Source organism: Bubalus bubalis, chromosome 16 (genome assembly GCF_019923935.1).
Source record: "Bubalus bubalis isolate 160015118507 breed Murrah chromosome 16, NDDB_SH_1, whole genome shotgun sequence".
NCBI classification, from domain to species: Eukaryota; Metazoa; Chordata; class Mammalia; order Artiodactyla; family Bovidae; genus Bubalus; species Bubalus bubalis.
Genome location: NC_059172.1, coordinates 57895252 through 57910009, shown reverse-complemented (window position 1 = coordinate 57910009; position 14758 = coordinate 57895252). Strand labels below are relative to the sequence as shown.

At 47.3% G+C, this 14758-nt stretch overlaps 1 protein-coding gene across 4 annotated transcripts in view; it reads right to left on the bottom strand.

Annotated features, from left to right (window-relative positions):
* The window catches only part of SIK3 (SIK family kinase 3), a 264012-nt gene that overhangs the window by 13551 nt on the left and 235703 nt on the right, over nucleotides 1-14758 (bottom strand). For 2 of the 4 annotated variants that reach the window (XM_006056875.4, XM_025266844.3), the window contains exons 12-20: nucleotides 13572-13725; nucleotides 13192-13347; nucleotides 9645-9715; nucleotides 7273-7416; nucleotides 3360-3510; nucleotides 2490-2615; nucleotides 2137-2222; nucleotides 1597-1706; nucleotides 252-591 (exon numbers count right to left, since the gene is read on the bottom strand). In XM_006056875.4, the coding sequence (XP_006056937.2) occupies nucleotides 252-591; nucleotides 1597-1706; nucleotides 2137-2222; nucleotides 2490-2615; nucleotides 3360-3510; nucleotides 7273-7416; nucleotides 9645-9715; nucleotides 13192-13347; nucleotides 13572-13725 (1338 nt within the window). The remainder of the gene's footprint in view (nucleotides 1-251; nucleotides 592-1596; nucleotides 1707-2136; nucleotides 2223-2489; nucleotides 2616-3359; nucleotides 3511-7272; nucleotides 7417-9644; nucleotides 9716-13191; nucleotides 13348-13571; nucleotides 13726-14758) is intronic. The other 2 variants (XM_006056876.4, XM_025266845.3) reach the window with 1 other exon arrangement.

Genomic DNA, 14758 nt, shown 5'->3' with positions numbered 1-14758 from the left:
ATCACTGCACCACCTGGGAAGCCTATATAGTAAGGTAGCTGCATCACTATCCGCCTGCGTCTCACTAGCATTTTGATCTTGAGTCAGCATATAGGTTTCAAGTCCATCCCAAGCCCACTGCCTCACTTTTAGTCAGGCTGAAATGAGCACAGCCCAGTCAGAGCCCTTCTGTTCTCCTCTCCTCCTACTAAGGGGCTTCCTCCCACCTGGGTCCCCCAGAGAGACGGCCGGGAGACTCCAGGCAGCCTCACCTGTGGGCCTCCGCACTGTCGGCGCTCAGCTGCTTGGACAAGGGCCGGTGCCCATAGCTGAGGGCGGCCATCAGGCTGGTCCGGAGCTGCATCTGAACCTGACTGGTGTTGGGGCTGATGGAGACACCCCGGCCTGCAGAGGCGGCAGCGGCCCCAGGCATGCTGCTGAGCATGTCGACAGGCTCCTGGACTTGGATGGTCACCTGCTGTGACTGGGGAGGCTGCTGTATGCCCAGGCAGGTCAGTGCCACGTTGGGAGGAGGAGAACAGTTCTCAGGCTGCTGCTGGAAGATGGCACTGCGGGAGGGGAAGCCTTGAAACTGGGAGGAAGATGTAGCACCTGGGGAGAAAGGAGCCCCAGAGTGACCACATGCCCGGATTACCTGCGGCCAGAAGTCATAGGAGCCACTGAGGACGCTCAACTTGCATACCACCCAGAGCAGGGCTCCTCCAACTCCAGGGCATGGAAGGTTCCTCTGGGGGATTCGTGAAGACACACACTCCTGGGCCCAACCCTCAGAACGCTGACTCAGTAAGTAAGGACGGGGCTCTAAGAATTTGCAATTCCAAGAAATTGCCCGTTGATTACTCTCTGAGTAGCTCTCATTCAAGGCAATGCTTCTCAAACTCTAATGCACGTATGAAGGGCCTGGGGATCTTGCTAAAACAGATTCTGATTCAGCAGGTCTGCGATAGGATCTGAGATTTGATTTTTCCTGCTGATGTTGCTGGTCAGGGACCCTACTCTGAGTAAGAAGGGCTTTGAGACCAACTCAGGCTCTTCAGGGGATCTAGACTGGGTGGTGCTACTTAAGAGATTCTCAGTTTTCCGAACGCTAACCCCTCAGAGTGTTGGCCTCTGAAGGACTGTATAAATTAGGGCCTGCTCATCTTTGCCTCCATCTGAACACCCACAAGAGAGGAGCCATGTGCCCAGAGGACCACCAAACTCAGGAGTGACAAGAGGGAAGGTTCTGGTAGTAGCCCATTCGTTTGGTACAGTTGGAGGGGACTTTATGAAAACATCAATACCAGTCAACCATTATTGAGAACTATATTGTTCCAGAGGCTATTCTAAGTATTATACCTAACATACATATCTCATAGTATTATTATCCCTGTCTTACACTTGAGAAAGCAGAGATGCCCGGAAGTTAAGTAGTTTACCTGAGATCTCACAGCTAAGGAGCTGGTTGCAGCAGGAGCCAAGCCAAGGCAGCCTGGCACTAGAACCACCCCCTTACACAGCATGTTGCTCCGTCACCCCAACCAGTGGCTTGAGGCAATCAAGACGAAGCCTCACTTCTCCTGTGGCTCACGGTTCGGAGAAAACCTCTCCACTCACCGTGAGACTGCATCATGGCGCTGCTCATGGGGGGAGGGCTGTTACTGGGCTGTCTGAAGAGATGGTTGTTGGGGTGGTTGGGAGGTGGGCTGGAAGGCTGAATCCTTAACCTTCAAAAACAACAGAACCAGATGAGTAAATACACTTCCTGAGGTGACAATATAACCTTGAAGTTAGTTTCAGCCATTTGATACCCACAGGCAGAAACTCCATTTTTAGTTTTCATAAGCTTTCAGGCTAGACACACACACACAGGCCACCCACCACAGTCTACTGAAAGACTCTTTGCATCTTATTTTCCCAGACGTCACAAGGAGGCAGGGGTCACTGCATCTGGCCTCCTGTATTAGGTGTCAGATTACATGGTTCATGGGGATAAGAAAATGATGTGGCACAGGAAGTCAGGATTTTAGGAAGCTGCTGAAATTTAAATTGGTCTTCCTGCCTTTCAGATGGGTTTTTCCAAGATGAATGCTATAGTCAGTCATGTCTCCCATGTGAGTTAGGCCAACAGCTTAGGCAAAGAACATGTTTCATTACCTCTGGAGCTGGTGGGTGAGGAGGGCGGGCTGATTTTCACATGCAGCCTGAAGAGGTGGAGAAGGTTGAGGAGGACAGATAGAGTCCTAAAATACATGCGGGAAAGGAGAAAAAAATACTCGTGAGCTTGAAGACTAACCAGAGGTGTTCTCGGGAAGGGAAGAGACTATCTGTGACTGAGATTTATGCTCCCGTCGTTCATCAAAAGGCTTGATTACCTTGACTCAAACATGGCAACCACACAAATAACTCAACTCCACTCTGCCCTGAGTGATCTCCTCCAGCACTGACAGGCCCATCGGCCTGAGAGCAAACTCCAGACAAGGTGGAGAAAGCGGAGAGGGAAGGCCTACTTGAATCTGCTGCTGGAGAATTTGGTGGTGCTGCTCCTGCTGGTATAACATATGCTGCTGCTGGGTCTTCTCCAGGGTTCTTTCATCAATCTGCCCCCCGTACATCTTCTGCAGCTGCTCACACTCCTGAAGGGAAAGCAGTTCATACAGAGGGGATACAGCCAGGCCTACCCCATGCAGTGCCGTCAGCAGACGCAGAGCTGCCCTGGGTCTCAAGGGCAGAAGGAACCCACAGAGAAGAACTGTGTCCTTGATGAACAACTAACCCCTTTAGGTGGGCATTTGTGTACTAAATATATTCACGCTCTGTGCCGGCTGCATGAAGGGAAAAACACCAAGATGGCCTGGCTACGAGCGAAGGTTCCAGTGTGAAATCGGTGTACAAAGCACATGCCACTCGAAGCTTGGTCGTCAGGAAGGCAGAAAGGAAACCGGCCCTTTATAGAAGCCTGGAGGTACACTTCCTTCCTCTGGGAGCACCATTCCATACCAGCTGGAGAGTATGCCAGGTGGTAAGAACACAGAGCAGGCTCTAACAAGACCCAGTGCCCATAAGTCATGAGGGGAACGCCAGGGTTGCTTCAAAAGACATTTCCAGGTGCTTCCCACTGAAACCCAAGCCCAGAAATTCCTCTCTAAGGAACCACAGAGACAGGAGGAAATTTAGTCCCTTCTTGGGGAAAGCTGGACGTAAGCAGAAGGAAGGAAAGCGTGTAAGGGACTATCTGCTTTGGCACCTCTAAAACTGCAGTGCTGCTGTGAGGGGGCAGAAAGCTTAACACCCGTGTCCTCCTGCAACACCAGTCTGTTACCCATGCTGGTCTCTGCTACCCATGCTTCTCCAGAGGTGCCTGCCGTCTCTAACATTACCTGCTGCAACTGTTTGATGCTGCTGTTGTTGCCCATTTTTTCCAGGTGAGCTTTGAAGGCCTGGATGCTTGCAGCCCCATCTGAGAACCGGCGCACAGGGGAGAAACGCTCCGTAGGGAGGTGCAGGGTGTTGGAGTCCTTGTAGGTGGAGCTGAATATATGGGAAGAGAAGGTTAGGGGCTAGGACTGAGGGGTTTTGACCAAATCACCTAGGGACGCTGTTCCAGATGAACACAAAGCTGCTGGCTACACGCGCAGCCTGGCATATTATGCCATTTCCATGCCATCTCCAGAGGCCAGTCGTTTCCCTAGCCTGCCTTCCCTTTAGAGGCCTCCAAGTGACCATCTTCCATTGCCACTTACCTTGAGTTGGCTTAATGTCCAAGCCTGGGAAGGTCCTGGGATCAGATACATCCAGTTCTTACAAATACACTGGGTCAGAGAGAGAGGAGCTTCACAGTAGCCCTCAAGCCCAGCTGTACAGGAACTCCTCCTTTTACAGTCATGTCTCTATCTACTGCCTTTACAAACCTAGAACAAACCTACCCGTGTGACCTAAAGTTTTCCCTGAGTAGTAACCTCTGTATGACCGACCAGAGGGAAACTACAGTCAACTTTGGGGTCAAAGGTCTGGCCTGGAATTCATAGGTTTTTTATGCTAGAAAACACAAGGTGGAGCTTAAAGTGGGGAAACTGGGGGTCTCTGATCCCCAGATGGAGACAGCTCATCCTTAAGTAACGTGGGCCTGAAGATCCTGCACATACCTGGTCAACGCAAATAAGGTTATCTGCTGTGAGAGGTAACTTCTCAGAGCAGTGCACCCTCCCAACCTGCTAATGAAAGAGGAATCGTGTGGATTACCTTCAAAATGACCCCCACTGCTCAATAAGAACAAAGCCAGCGTCTTACAGAAAGAAAGAACGAGCTATCAATAAGGAATGCCTAAGACAACATGAGAGTTAGAAGCTAAGACCTATACTTGTTACGTAATCAGAAAGAGATGTTTATGGGTTGAAGTAAGCAGATAAAAGACTGCCAAGGCAGCATTCCAGCAGCTGATGGAAAGGATCAGGGTTTCAGGTCCAGGGCAGAGATGACATCACACTGAGCTGTGGGTGAAATGATGTACCACCTTGCCAGTTACTCATTCTGGACAGAAGCGGAACCAAGGCTAAGAAAGCGGGTGAACAAGCGAATTCAAGTGCAGCAGACAGGGAGGGTCTAGGAGGGGCTGATGAGTGTGCAGAGGAGTTAAAAGAGTTCTGGCAGCAGGGAAAAGCCCTCTACCCTCTAATGATGGCTCCTGTTTGAGACTCCACCTGAAGCTTGACACAGCAGTGAGCTGATGAAATGAACACAACGTGTAACTGGGTTCGGTAACACGAAAGACAAATGAGTTTGGAAGACACACTCCAGAAACAGTGATCATGGGAGCTGGTCTCAGGGGTATTTCCTCAATATTTATTTCTGTTTCTACTTCAGGTGTTTGGAATTAAAACAAGCAGGTACTATTTTCTCCTAGAATTTGATTCTTACACTTTCAGTATTTTCTGATGATGGACACATTTCTGATTCACTCAGAAATCTGTGTTCTTCAAGGAGTTAATTATAGTCTGTCTGTACAAAACACATTCTCTCCCACCCCAGATCCAGGTATTTCATGACTTTTCCAGAAGATCGGGTTGTGTACAGACTGACAGCCTGGGCAGCCCAGCACAAGAAGCTTCAGAAGAATAGTTCTCAAGTAGCTGCTCATTTTGGAAGCACTGACAGTATCAATTGTCTTTTATTTTTATTAGCAATCACATTCAAACTCAGGACAGCCTCAGGTCAGGCTGATATTCCCACTACATTCTTCAAACAGGGACTTGGCTCCCCACCTAAATAAAATCCATGTTGTATTAGTTAGGTTTTTTTGGTTAATTACACTTAATTTTTCTTTTAATTTATAAATTACACAATTCCAGGATTACGCACTCAGATACCTCTTCTGTCTTCATGTTGGACTTCATCTACAATACCCCAGAAGAATAGACATATCTGCTGTTCTTGTATCATTTCCTCCAGCAAATGGAAGGAATTCAATAATCTCCCCAGGCCACCCATTCTCAGTGTTGCACAGCCTTGGAAAGTTTCCCTTTTGCCCTGAAGACTTGCTTCAGTCTCTTGTGTCACCATGCTTTTACAGCAACTCCATGGAGACGAGCTGAGTCTGCATAAACACCGCACCTTACACCATCCGTCACTCACAGAGTATTCATTCCAGTTCAAACTGGCTTGACCACAGGGAACCCTTGAAACACTCTACCAAGAGTGTTCACACAGAAACAGACAGTAGACAGATCTCCAGCAGGCAAGGCCTTGACAATGACCAGGCAGCGTGGAAACCACACAAATGGAGCTGTGGGCCAGCGTGGCCTTCCTTTAGTAACAGGACTAAACACAGTGTCAGGTCAGCGATAAAGGCAGACTGTGGTGATGCACTCATCTTCATGCTTGCCCCACAAGAACACGGCCTGAGGAGCACCTGAATTAAACAAGGATTACACCCAAAGGACTGAAAGTAAACAACAGAGCCTGGCAAAGGCTGAAAATCCAAATGTGGGGCTGTCAAGGAAGCAAAGATAGGAACAGGGAGAAATAAAGCAATAAAAGTCTATCAGGTAACAGTAGAGAGCTCAGAGTTATTGAGAAATCATAGAAAATGTACGGGCAGCTAATGATCACCCAAAGTGGTGTAGAACTGTAACAGTGAGGTTCCTGAGAGGTTCTCCTGAGAAAAATACTGCCTGTACCCCCAGAGTTTTATTTGAGAAATGTCATTCATGCCACTCCTAACAGACCATTTGTACCATATTATTTATGGTCACTTATGAAACCTTATCTTTCTTCTTTCTGAGTTCCAACGTGGCATGAATGATGGTTCAGTTTGCTCAGAGGTCACCTGTCTCTGCTGATTACCTATGATGCCCAGTGGGTAACAAGACACAATACAAACACTGTGTCAAGCTTGCCAGTGTGAGTCTGGCTGCAAGACTGAGTAACAACACATTTATAAACTTAATTTCCTCAGAATCTGCTTTCCCAACTTCCCAAGTAAGGCTGCTCTTCACTGTCCTCCCAAAAAGACTGGAAAAAAAAAAAAAAAACAAACAAGCTCTAGCGACTGGTGGTGGCTTTGAAACTGTGGCCTGTGAGCTTGGGGACAGCTTTGGAAAGGACTAAGCTAAGATTCTTGGTCATCACAGAGTTCACAGAAGATAACCACCTTCTTAATCTAGCAAGGTGTCACTCCCCTCGTTCCCAGGCTTACTTGAACTCAATTTTGTGAAGTTCTCTTGGCAAGGAAGGCTACACTTGTTTTTATGTCTTTAAGAGAAAATGAATTATAAATTTACCAGAGACCTACTAGAAGATTTTTCCATCAGAATACTGCAAGGATGACTTTCAAGCACAACACTCAAGAGGATGCAGTGTCTCCACTCTACCACTCACAAAGGAATGTGTTTTCCCCCATCCAAGCTCCTCATTCAGGGGTCACATGATAAGAAATGCTCATCCTTCTGATGGCGATGGGTTATTAAAAGTCAAGCCTACTGATGTGGTTACAAATCCTATCTCCAGCTGGTCTTCTGAGAGCTTCACTCACTTGCAGGTTTCAAGTTCAATTTCATCTATGAGTCAACGTCTAGAGTCATGAGGAGCAACTGCAGGCAATAAACACGTCTACGAGATAATGGGAAAGAAGCGTCTCCTATGGCCCTGGGCACGGCTGAGTCAAGGAGCTGAGAAGATGCAAGGTTCAGGATGCTATTTAAAGCCACGATGCTAGTCATCATGTCTTAAGACTAGCCAGAAAGGGGCCTGTCCGATGGGCCTCAAGGAGCTCCCACGGCTCACGTGGCTACTCACCGATGCTGATCAGGTACCAGGTGAGGGGGCCAGACCCGGGAACGGAAAGGCTGCTGTCCTAGCTGCCGCTGTAGGTCCGGTGGGATCTCAGCTGTAGGGTTGGTCATGGCCAGTGTATGCCTTTTGGACCTATTTGCCAAGTACCTGCAACAAGCAGGAGCACATTTCATAGTAAAAAAGACAGACAGGAGTACTCCTCAGCAAGAAGCATTAGAAGTTAATCCAAAGCACTCAGAATGAAGTGGCGCCAGAGCACAGAAAGGGCTCAATGGCCAACAGATTCCTGACTGGATGGAAGTGAGACATGTCCCAGAAGGCCAACAAAAGCTGGCTTCCCACTGAAGTGGCTCAATGTTGGACCTAAGAGTAGCCGTTAAGAGAAGAGAGAAAACAGATGTCGCTCACGAAGTGGATCAATTTTCCTGACTTCATTCCATTCAGGAGAAGAATGTATTTTCTGCTGGTTAATTTTGTTCCTTGGTTTCCCTCCACATTTCCAAAATACAAGTCAGAGGAAATGAGCCCTAAGGACTGTTCCTAGAGATGAGCCAAGAGAGAGATTCAGATGGGCTTTGTGTATGTCTCCTGAGGCCACTGGCCCCCGGGGTTTGAGGCTGACCTCGCTACAAATCATGGAAAAAGATCCTTTTGCATGGGGCTAAGTTAGTTCCCACACCAACCCTTTCCTCATGCCCCAGGACTGTAACTCCATCATTGGAAAAGAAAAACTGATGCTGTCCCCAGGGGACCAACATTCTCTAAAGGATGAAGAAATGAAACCACATGAAATGTTTAGAACTGTTTTTTAGGTGAGAAAAAAGGCAAGGCAAGAAAAGAGAAGTTTCAAAAGCTGAAGAGTTCACAAGCTGATGACTTTTATTCTGAAGGTCTTTCAGATCCACCACTAATACCATAACGCATTGGTCCCCCCCCTTGGTCTGGACGATGACTTCCTTCCCCACTGCTGCTCTTCTTGGGCCTGAATAAAAGAAGCATCATTCCTTCCATGACATCAAAAAGGATGGGCATTTTACCCTTTAAATGTTGGTCTTTAAAGAAGAAAGGAGGAGCTGGAGGGGTAAAATGTAAGACAAAGAAGATAAGATGAAATACTGCTATCTAATTCAAGTAGGAAGGCAGTAAGTTTCCTAATTTCTCTTCATGACTCCAGCAGGGCCCATATGCAACTTTATACACCCTGTGATCGGCAACCTATCGAAATAATAACATCAAGAAAGAAACAAAGTCAACGCGATTCTTCTATTGGCTATTCTGTAGAAGGAACTTGCCCACCTGCCAACACCCCTGTTCTCCACTGTTCTTTCCACACGGGACCAGCTTCTTTTTGGACAGCAGCTCTCATGCAGAGCTACTAGCGGGTAGAGAAAGGACACTGGCCAGCAACCATCCGGGTAAGAGGTCTTGTTTCATTCATTCTTAACTACTTTGCCCATTTCAGCTTAAACCAGTTAACACGCTAGAGAGTTATTAGTGGTATGTAAACTTGCCAGAAGGTAGGTAAGCCATTAGTGGTTTAATATCCATTTGATAAAAACACCCAAAGTTTCCCCAAGAGCCCATGAAAACCATTTTATTTCAACTTCCCTCAAGGGAAAAAACATATAATCTTGAAGAACACCTGTATTTCTGGGAAAATACATGCTGGATTCTGGTCAACCCCCGCCCTCCCCGAAAAATAAGAAAATCAACTCCCACAAGGGATCATGCATGAAGCTGGAGGACCACGGCTAATGGAACTGAGGTCAAATGAACAGTACAGCATGCCTGATGGTCACTGCCGTTTTCTGTGAATTAGGCATCTCTGCAAACAATGGATATTTGCATCTGTCCCTGGACCGAATCCCATATTCTTTTTTCAATATCTCTTTGTTGATACAAGGGGATGGCAGAAACACAGCAAACAGTACAAGAGGTATTCATTCTCCTGGAAAGGAAGAGTCCATGCCAGCGGTCCATGGCCAGACTAGCTAGGATCACTGTCATCCCAAATCTCCAATTCCTTTTCAGTAACAGTTCTTGGCAGGTAGGAGCAGGCTTTGTGCCTTGTGAATACTATCAGAGTTGCAATATGAAGGCAGGGGGCAAGGAAGGAAGGAGGGAGGAGAGAAAAAGTTCTTATGGTTATTGCTGTCACTTAGGGGACTTCCAATGGTGCTTACAGAAATGACATTTTCTGGGTAGTCTTCCGTGACTTCCGTGTGGGGAGGAACATGCCATCTGGCTTGAGCAAAGAGACCACACAAATGTTGAAGCTGCACTGGACCACCTCCTTGGGCAGAGGTGACCTTTCGTTGGTCGCAGGGGGAGCCTGCCCAAGGACGCTCTGCAAGCACTGCCAGATGCCACATTACCTCTGCACAGCTTCCTGATCTGGCTCCCCATCCGAGCTCTCCTCGTCCACAGGGGTGACTGCTGGCACTGCCTGAGGAAAGACAGGAAGGAAAAGCTCAAAGCGGCGCTTCTTCCGCAGCAGTTCTTACTCTGGACACTGGGCTCGGGGCAGGCCTCTCGGGTACTTTATTTTTTTTAATCTGCAAAGCTTTTCTAGGATCCCTGGGTTATACAGAACATTCACAGACCTTTCAATTGTCCCACTTTTACCTTGCTCAGTTGATTTTAATTCCTCTGATTCATCTTCCTTCATTCATTTATTCATCCAATAAATAAGCTGAATGCCCACTATGTTCCAGGATAAAATGTGAATTAATAAAGTTCTTGCCCCTGTTTTACAGTCCAGTGGAGGACAGAGATAGGCAAAGAGACACAAGGACAAAATAGCATGACCCAGTCATAGGCGTGTGGGGACTGAGCAGGGCATCTTAGAGGACGTGGCCCCGCACCCGAGGCCTGAAGGATGAGTAGGAACGAGTCCGGCCAAGAAGGAAAGGGGTCGCAAGCGTCTAAGGTTTCTTGGCTGAGAGAGAAGAGAAGGCCCACGGGTGTTTGAGGACCTGAGACTATAGTAGGAGTTTGTTTACCTGGAATGACTAGGAACTGATTTGTTGTTTCATGTTAAAATTATTTCCAGATTTTAGATGTCCTTAACGCCAGAAAGTACTCTTGCCTGGAAAATCCCATGGACGGAGGAGCCTGGTGGGCTGCAGTCCATGGGATGGCTAAGAGTCGGACGCGACTGAGCGACTTCACTTTCACTTTTCACTTTCATGCACTGGAGAAGGAAATGGCAACCCACTCCAGTGTTCTTGCCTGGAGAATCCCAGGGACGGGGGAGCCTGGTGGGCTGCCGTCTATGGGGTCGCACAGAGTAGGACACGACTGAGGCAACTTAGCAGAAGCAGCAGCAGCAACGCCAGAAAAGCATACTGGTTTTCTAAAAGTCCACTGTAGCACATAGCATATAATTGTGAAGTTACAATTCAACGCTTTAAAATCACTGTCAACCACCAAAACATGAGGACTGCCACAATATGCATGCATTATGGTGACTCTTCCCGGCTGCCTGTGGGCTGCGACATCGTATAGCCTCGACAGCTACTCAAAGCCTGGGGCTCACGGAACCACCATGCCTCAAGCACTGAAGCAAAAATCACACTTTCATTATTACAAAAGAGCATTTTTTTAATGGCATCACCGACTTGATGGACGTGAGTTTGAGTGAACTCCGGGAGATGGTGATAGACAGGGAGGCCTGGTGTGCTGTGATTCAAGGGGTCGCAAAGAGTCGGACACGACTGAACTGAACTGAACTGAATTATAAAACAAAACAAATTTTTGGGATAATTCCACTATCTGAATGCTTCTAGGGTTTCCAGAACCCTGACTACGGTTCTGTGAGGCTGGAGGGAACAGGGTTATGCAGGAAGTGGCTACAGATGAGGCGGGAGAGGAGCCCTGTGGCCAGTTATAAACAGCCTTGAATACCACATGAAGAACTTTATTTTGAGGGAAGGCAGTGGTGAATCACTAAAGATTTTAAGCAGGGACATGATGTTACAAGATTTATATTTTAGAAAGCTGGCCTGCTTTAGTTGCAGCGTGAAAATGTCGGGTGACAAGGATGAGGAGACAAGCCTGGAACCAGGAAGCCCATTTGGCAGCCACTGTGTTAATCCAGGCAGAGGATGACAGTAGCTTGAGTGGGGAAAAAGGCAGTGGAGATGGGACAGAAGATAGACACTTACTTTACAGGCATGGCATAACTGCTTTGATGTGGGAAGTAAGGGACAGGGAAGAATTAAACAGAAAACCTAGGGGAGTGATGGTGCCATTCCCTATCACCTAGAGCGAGACACAGGTTTCACCGCATCAGGACGTGTTCATCTGAGGACATGCTGAAATAAAATGGTGAGGACTTGCCAAGTAACCACTAGATCTGTGTAGTTGGTAATCATATAGATAGAAGTGCAGGGCTCAGAAAAGCATTGTGGGCCAGAGAATCTCTCAGTGACAGAAATAGGGAAGTGGACAGGATCACTCAGAGAAAGTCTGTAAAATGAAATGGAAACAGGACCTCAGACAGAACTGTGGGTTTCTAGGAAAAAGAAGAAAGGGAACCTGAAAAGGGGAGCTAGGAGAAAAACACAAAAGAATAGGGTAAAAGAAGACCATTTTTCAAGGAGAAAAATGGTCAGCCATAACTAATACAACTGGGAAGTCCAAAAAGATAAAGATGAAAAACATCCACCGGAAGTTCATTAGTGACCTTGGCAAAAACAGTTACAGTGGACAGTCACTGCACCTCCCATAAAGCTGTTCTGGACCCTTCCAAATCTGCATTGACCTGGCCTTTTCCTAAGTGCCTCTGCCACCTACAGGCCCACGGTCTTCACTCCAGCACTTCATCACATTGGTCTTTTACTGTTACTCCAATACTTCACATATGTGGATCGCATCTTCCTATTATAGTATAAGCTCAATGAGGCCAGAAACTGTAAATATGAATTCTTCCCTTTTCCCAGCAGCCATGTTACTGGCACAGTAGACCTGCATCAGTCTACAAACTGTTTCATTACTGATCTAAGATAAGGTAGGTAAAGTAACAGAGAGTAATATTTATAAACCTTTATAGCAACTTAACAGAGTAATTTTTTCTGTTGAACCAAATAAAATTTAGCCTTGTAGTTCATATGTTTTAAAATTTTAATTTTTCTGATAATAGGGAAAACAAGGTCCTCAAACTAGAGAGACACCTTAAGAAGCACTGCCCTGAAATACCCAGTGAGGGCTCTGGATATAATTAGCACTCAACCTTAATGTAGTATGAGATTTAATGGATGAATAAATGAATGAAGGAATGAATCTATCTATGGCAGGAAACTAATCAGAAATAAACAGAAACCAGGGGAAGAAAAGAATCTTTGTGACCATCATATTAAAAAACATGGGGTTGAGAGATGCCAACTGTCAGCTTAGAAGCCAAATCATCAAGGGATCCAGCTGGCACCAAAAGTGTGAGGTATGTTAATCAAAGGAGGAAGAGTTGGTGAGAAGGTAAATCTGGAAACCAGTCTAAAAAGCAATTAAGCCCAGAGAAAATTGTTAGCTTCCACTGCCCTCTGGCATGGAAATGTGATCTGCAGGAAGGTCGGGCCTGAGAAAAATGTGATCTGCAGGAAGGTCAGGCCTGAGACTATGACTCCCTGACTTGAAGCAGGCAGGGCTGCAGCCGCCCTTTATTTGAGTGTCTACAAGAGGCTCCCCAAAGATGAATCCCTCCAGAAGCAGAATACAGTATGGAAATTATTTGGTTAAGTGAAGAAGCTAACCAAAAATTAAGTCTGGAAAATTCTACTAGCCTGAAAAAAATGGAAATGACACTGAGCATTGCATGTTGAGGGAAAGAAGAAATTCAGACGTTTTGGTTGGAGACCCTGAGTTCCAAAACCTCTTTACAAAAAGCCTCTGAGAAAGCAAGCAGGGCTTCATGCTGCCACTCACTGGTGTCATGGTGACAAGAGGGGAGGGTCCCCGTGGGCGCTTCAGCAGCTGCTGGGCATGAAGTTGGATGTTGGCACCTCCATCTGATGCCCTCCGGCCAAGGGGCCCCATTCCGTTCAGCAGCTGCAGGGTGGGCGGCTGTAACAGGGACTGCTCCTGCAGGAGGAGACGGGGAGGGATAGTTCAGTGAGGTGGGGAGAAAAGAGGAGAGAAGACAGCAGTACTCCAGTCTACTGAAAGGAAGGGATCCCATGATGGTGACGTAGGCGAGAGAAAGCATCCTTCTAAGGACACCCTGAAATCCTGGGGACGGTCTCTGCGTTTCTCAAAGGCAGCTCAGACGAGCTCTCTGGGGGCAAGCCCTCTCCCAGGTCAGATACCTTATATTCCAGCTGCCCGGTTGGCTGCAGATTTTGCATGGGCAACAGGTTGTGCATGAAGTTCACGTTCGGGGCCACCTGCAGGAAGGGAGCCTGAGGGTTGACTCCAGGAAAGCCAGGCAGCAGCTTCTGCAGATCTTCCATGACCTCCGTGCTGACAGGAAACAGGACGATGGAGAAGTCTGGTTACAATTCTCCCTCACAACCTAGAGCCCCAAACTGAGGACACTGCCAAATTCCGCACGGTTTAGTTTATCTTTCTACCTTCCTCCTAAATGTGTATTTCTCTCCAAGGTCCCAGAGCGAGCAGAAGTGTGTGGAGCCAGGTGTGTGGAATCTGGCTCTCTGCCATTTTGCTATCTGTGGCTGGGGATCACCATTCTGCACTGACCACTCATGTAAAACCAACAGCTCTGCGCCAACAGGAAACACTGCCCCCGTCCAGTTCAGGTCTCCGAGGCCTGGAGGTGAACAGCAAGTAAGGGAGGACACGGCCGTCCACTCAAACAATGGCTGCCCCAAAGTAGCAGCTGATTCACGGGGGAAAGAATGCTGTCAGCGCCATCAGGGCTGATGGGCAGATAAGCCGTGGATGGGCAGGGCTGTGGAGCTCCGACAGAGGGGTTTATAGCACACTTTAAAATAAGAGCGCTTTCCACTAACAGGGTGACACGGGACTCCACCCTCCGAAGCTGACATTGTCTTCGGAGCCAGAATGCTCCCCTATCGCCTGTTTCATTGTAGGCTGAGAATGCGGAGCAAGCAAACCAGTAAGCAGGGGAGGCTCTTTTGGAAATGACTCAAAGAAAAAAGAAACCAGCTTTGCTCTGAGCTGAACTCTCAAGAGGACTCTTGCCACAACCTTCTCTTCCCTACTCAGGAGAAATCGCCAGAAAAGTGGCATGCCTATTTTTAATGGTGAGAATCTTCAAGTGTTGAACAAAAACCAAGAGAGCTGGCCTTCAGTCCATTTCTCCAGTGTGCGGGCAAGCAGGGGACACAATGAAGGGCTGTTTTGGGAAAACGATTTGGGAAACTGGTACTTATTCGGCATATTTTTGGACTTTTGTTCACATAATTTTTTTTCACTGAATTTAATTTTTTTACACCTATAAATTCTATTCTGCTGTTTGTCCTCACGTCTTAGATTGAGTCTTCCATTAAAATATATGGCAAAAAGCATCTCT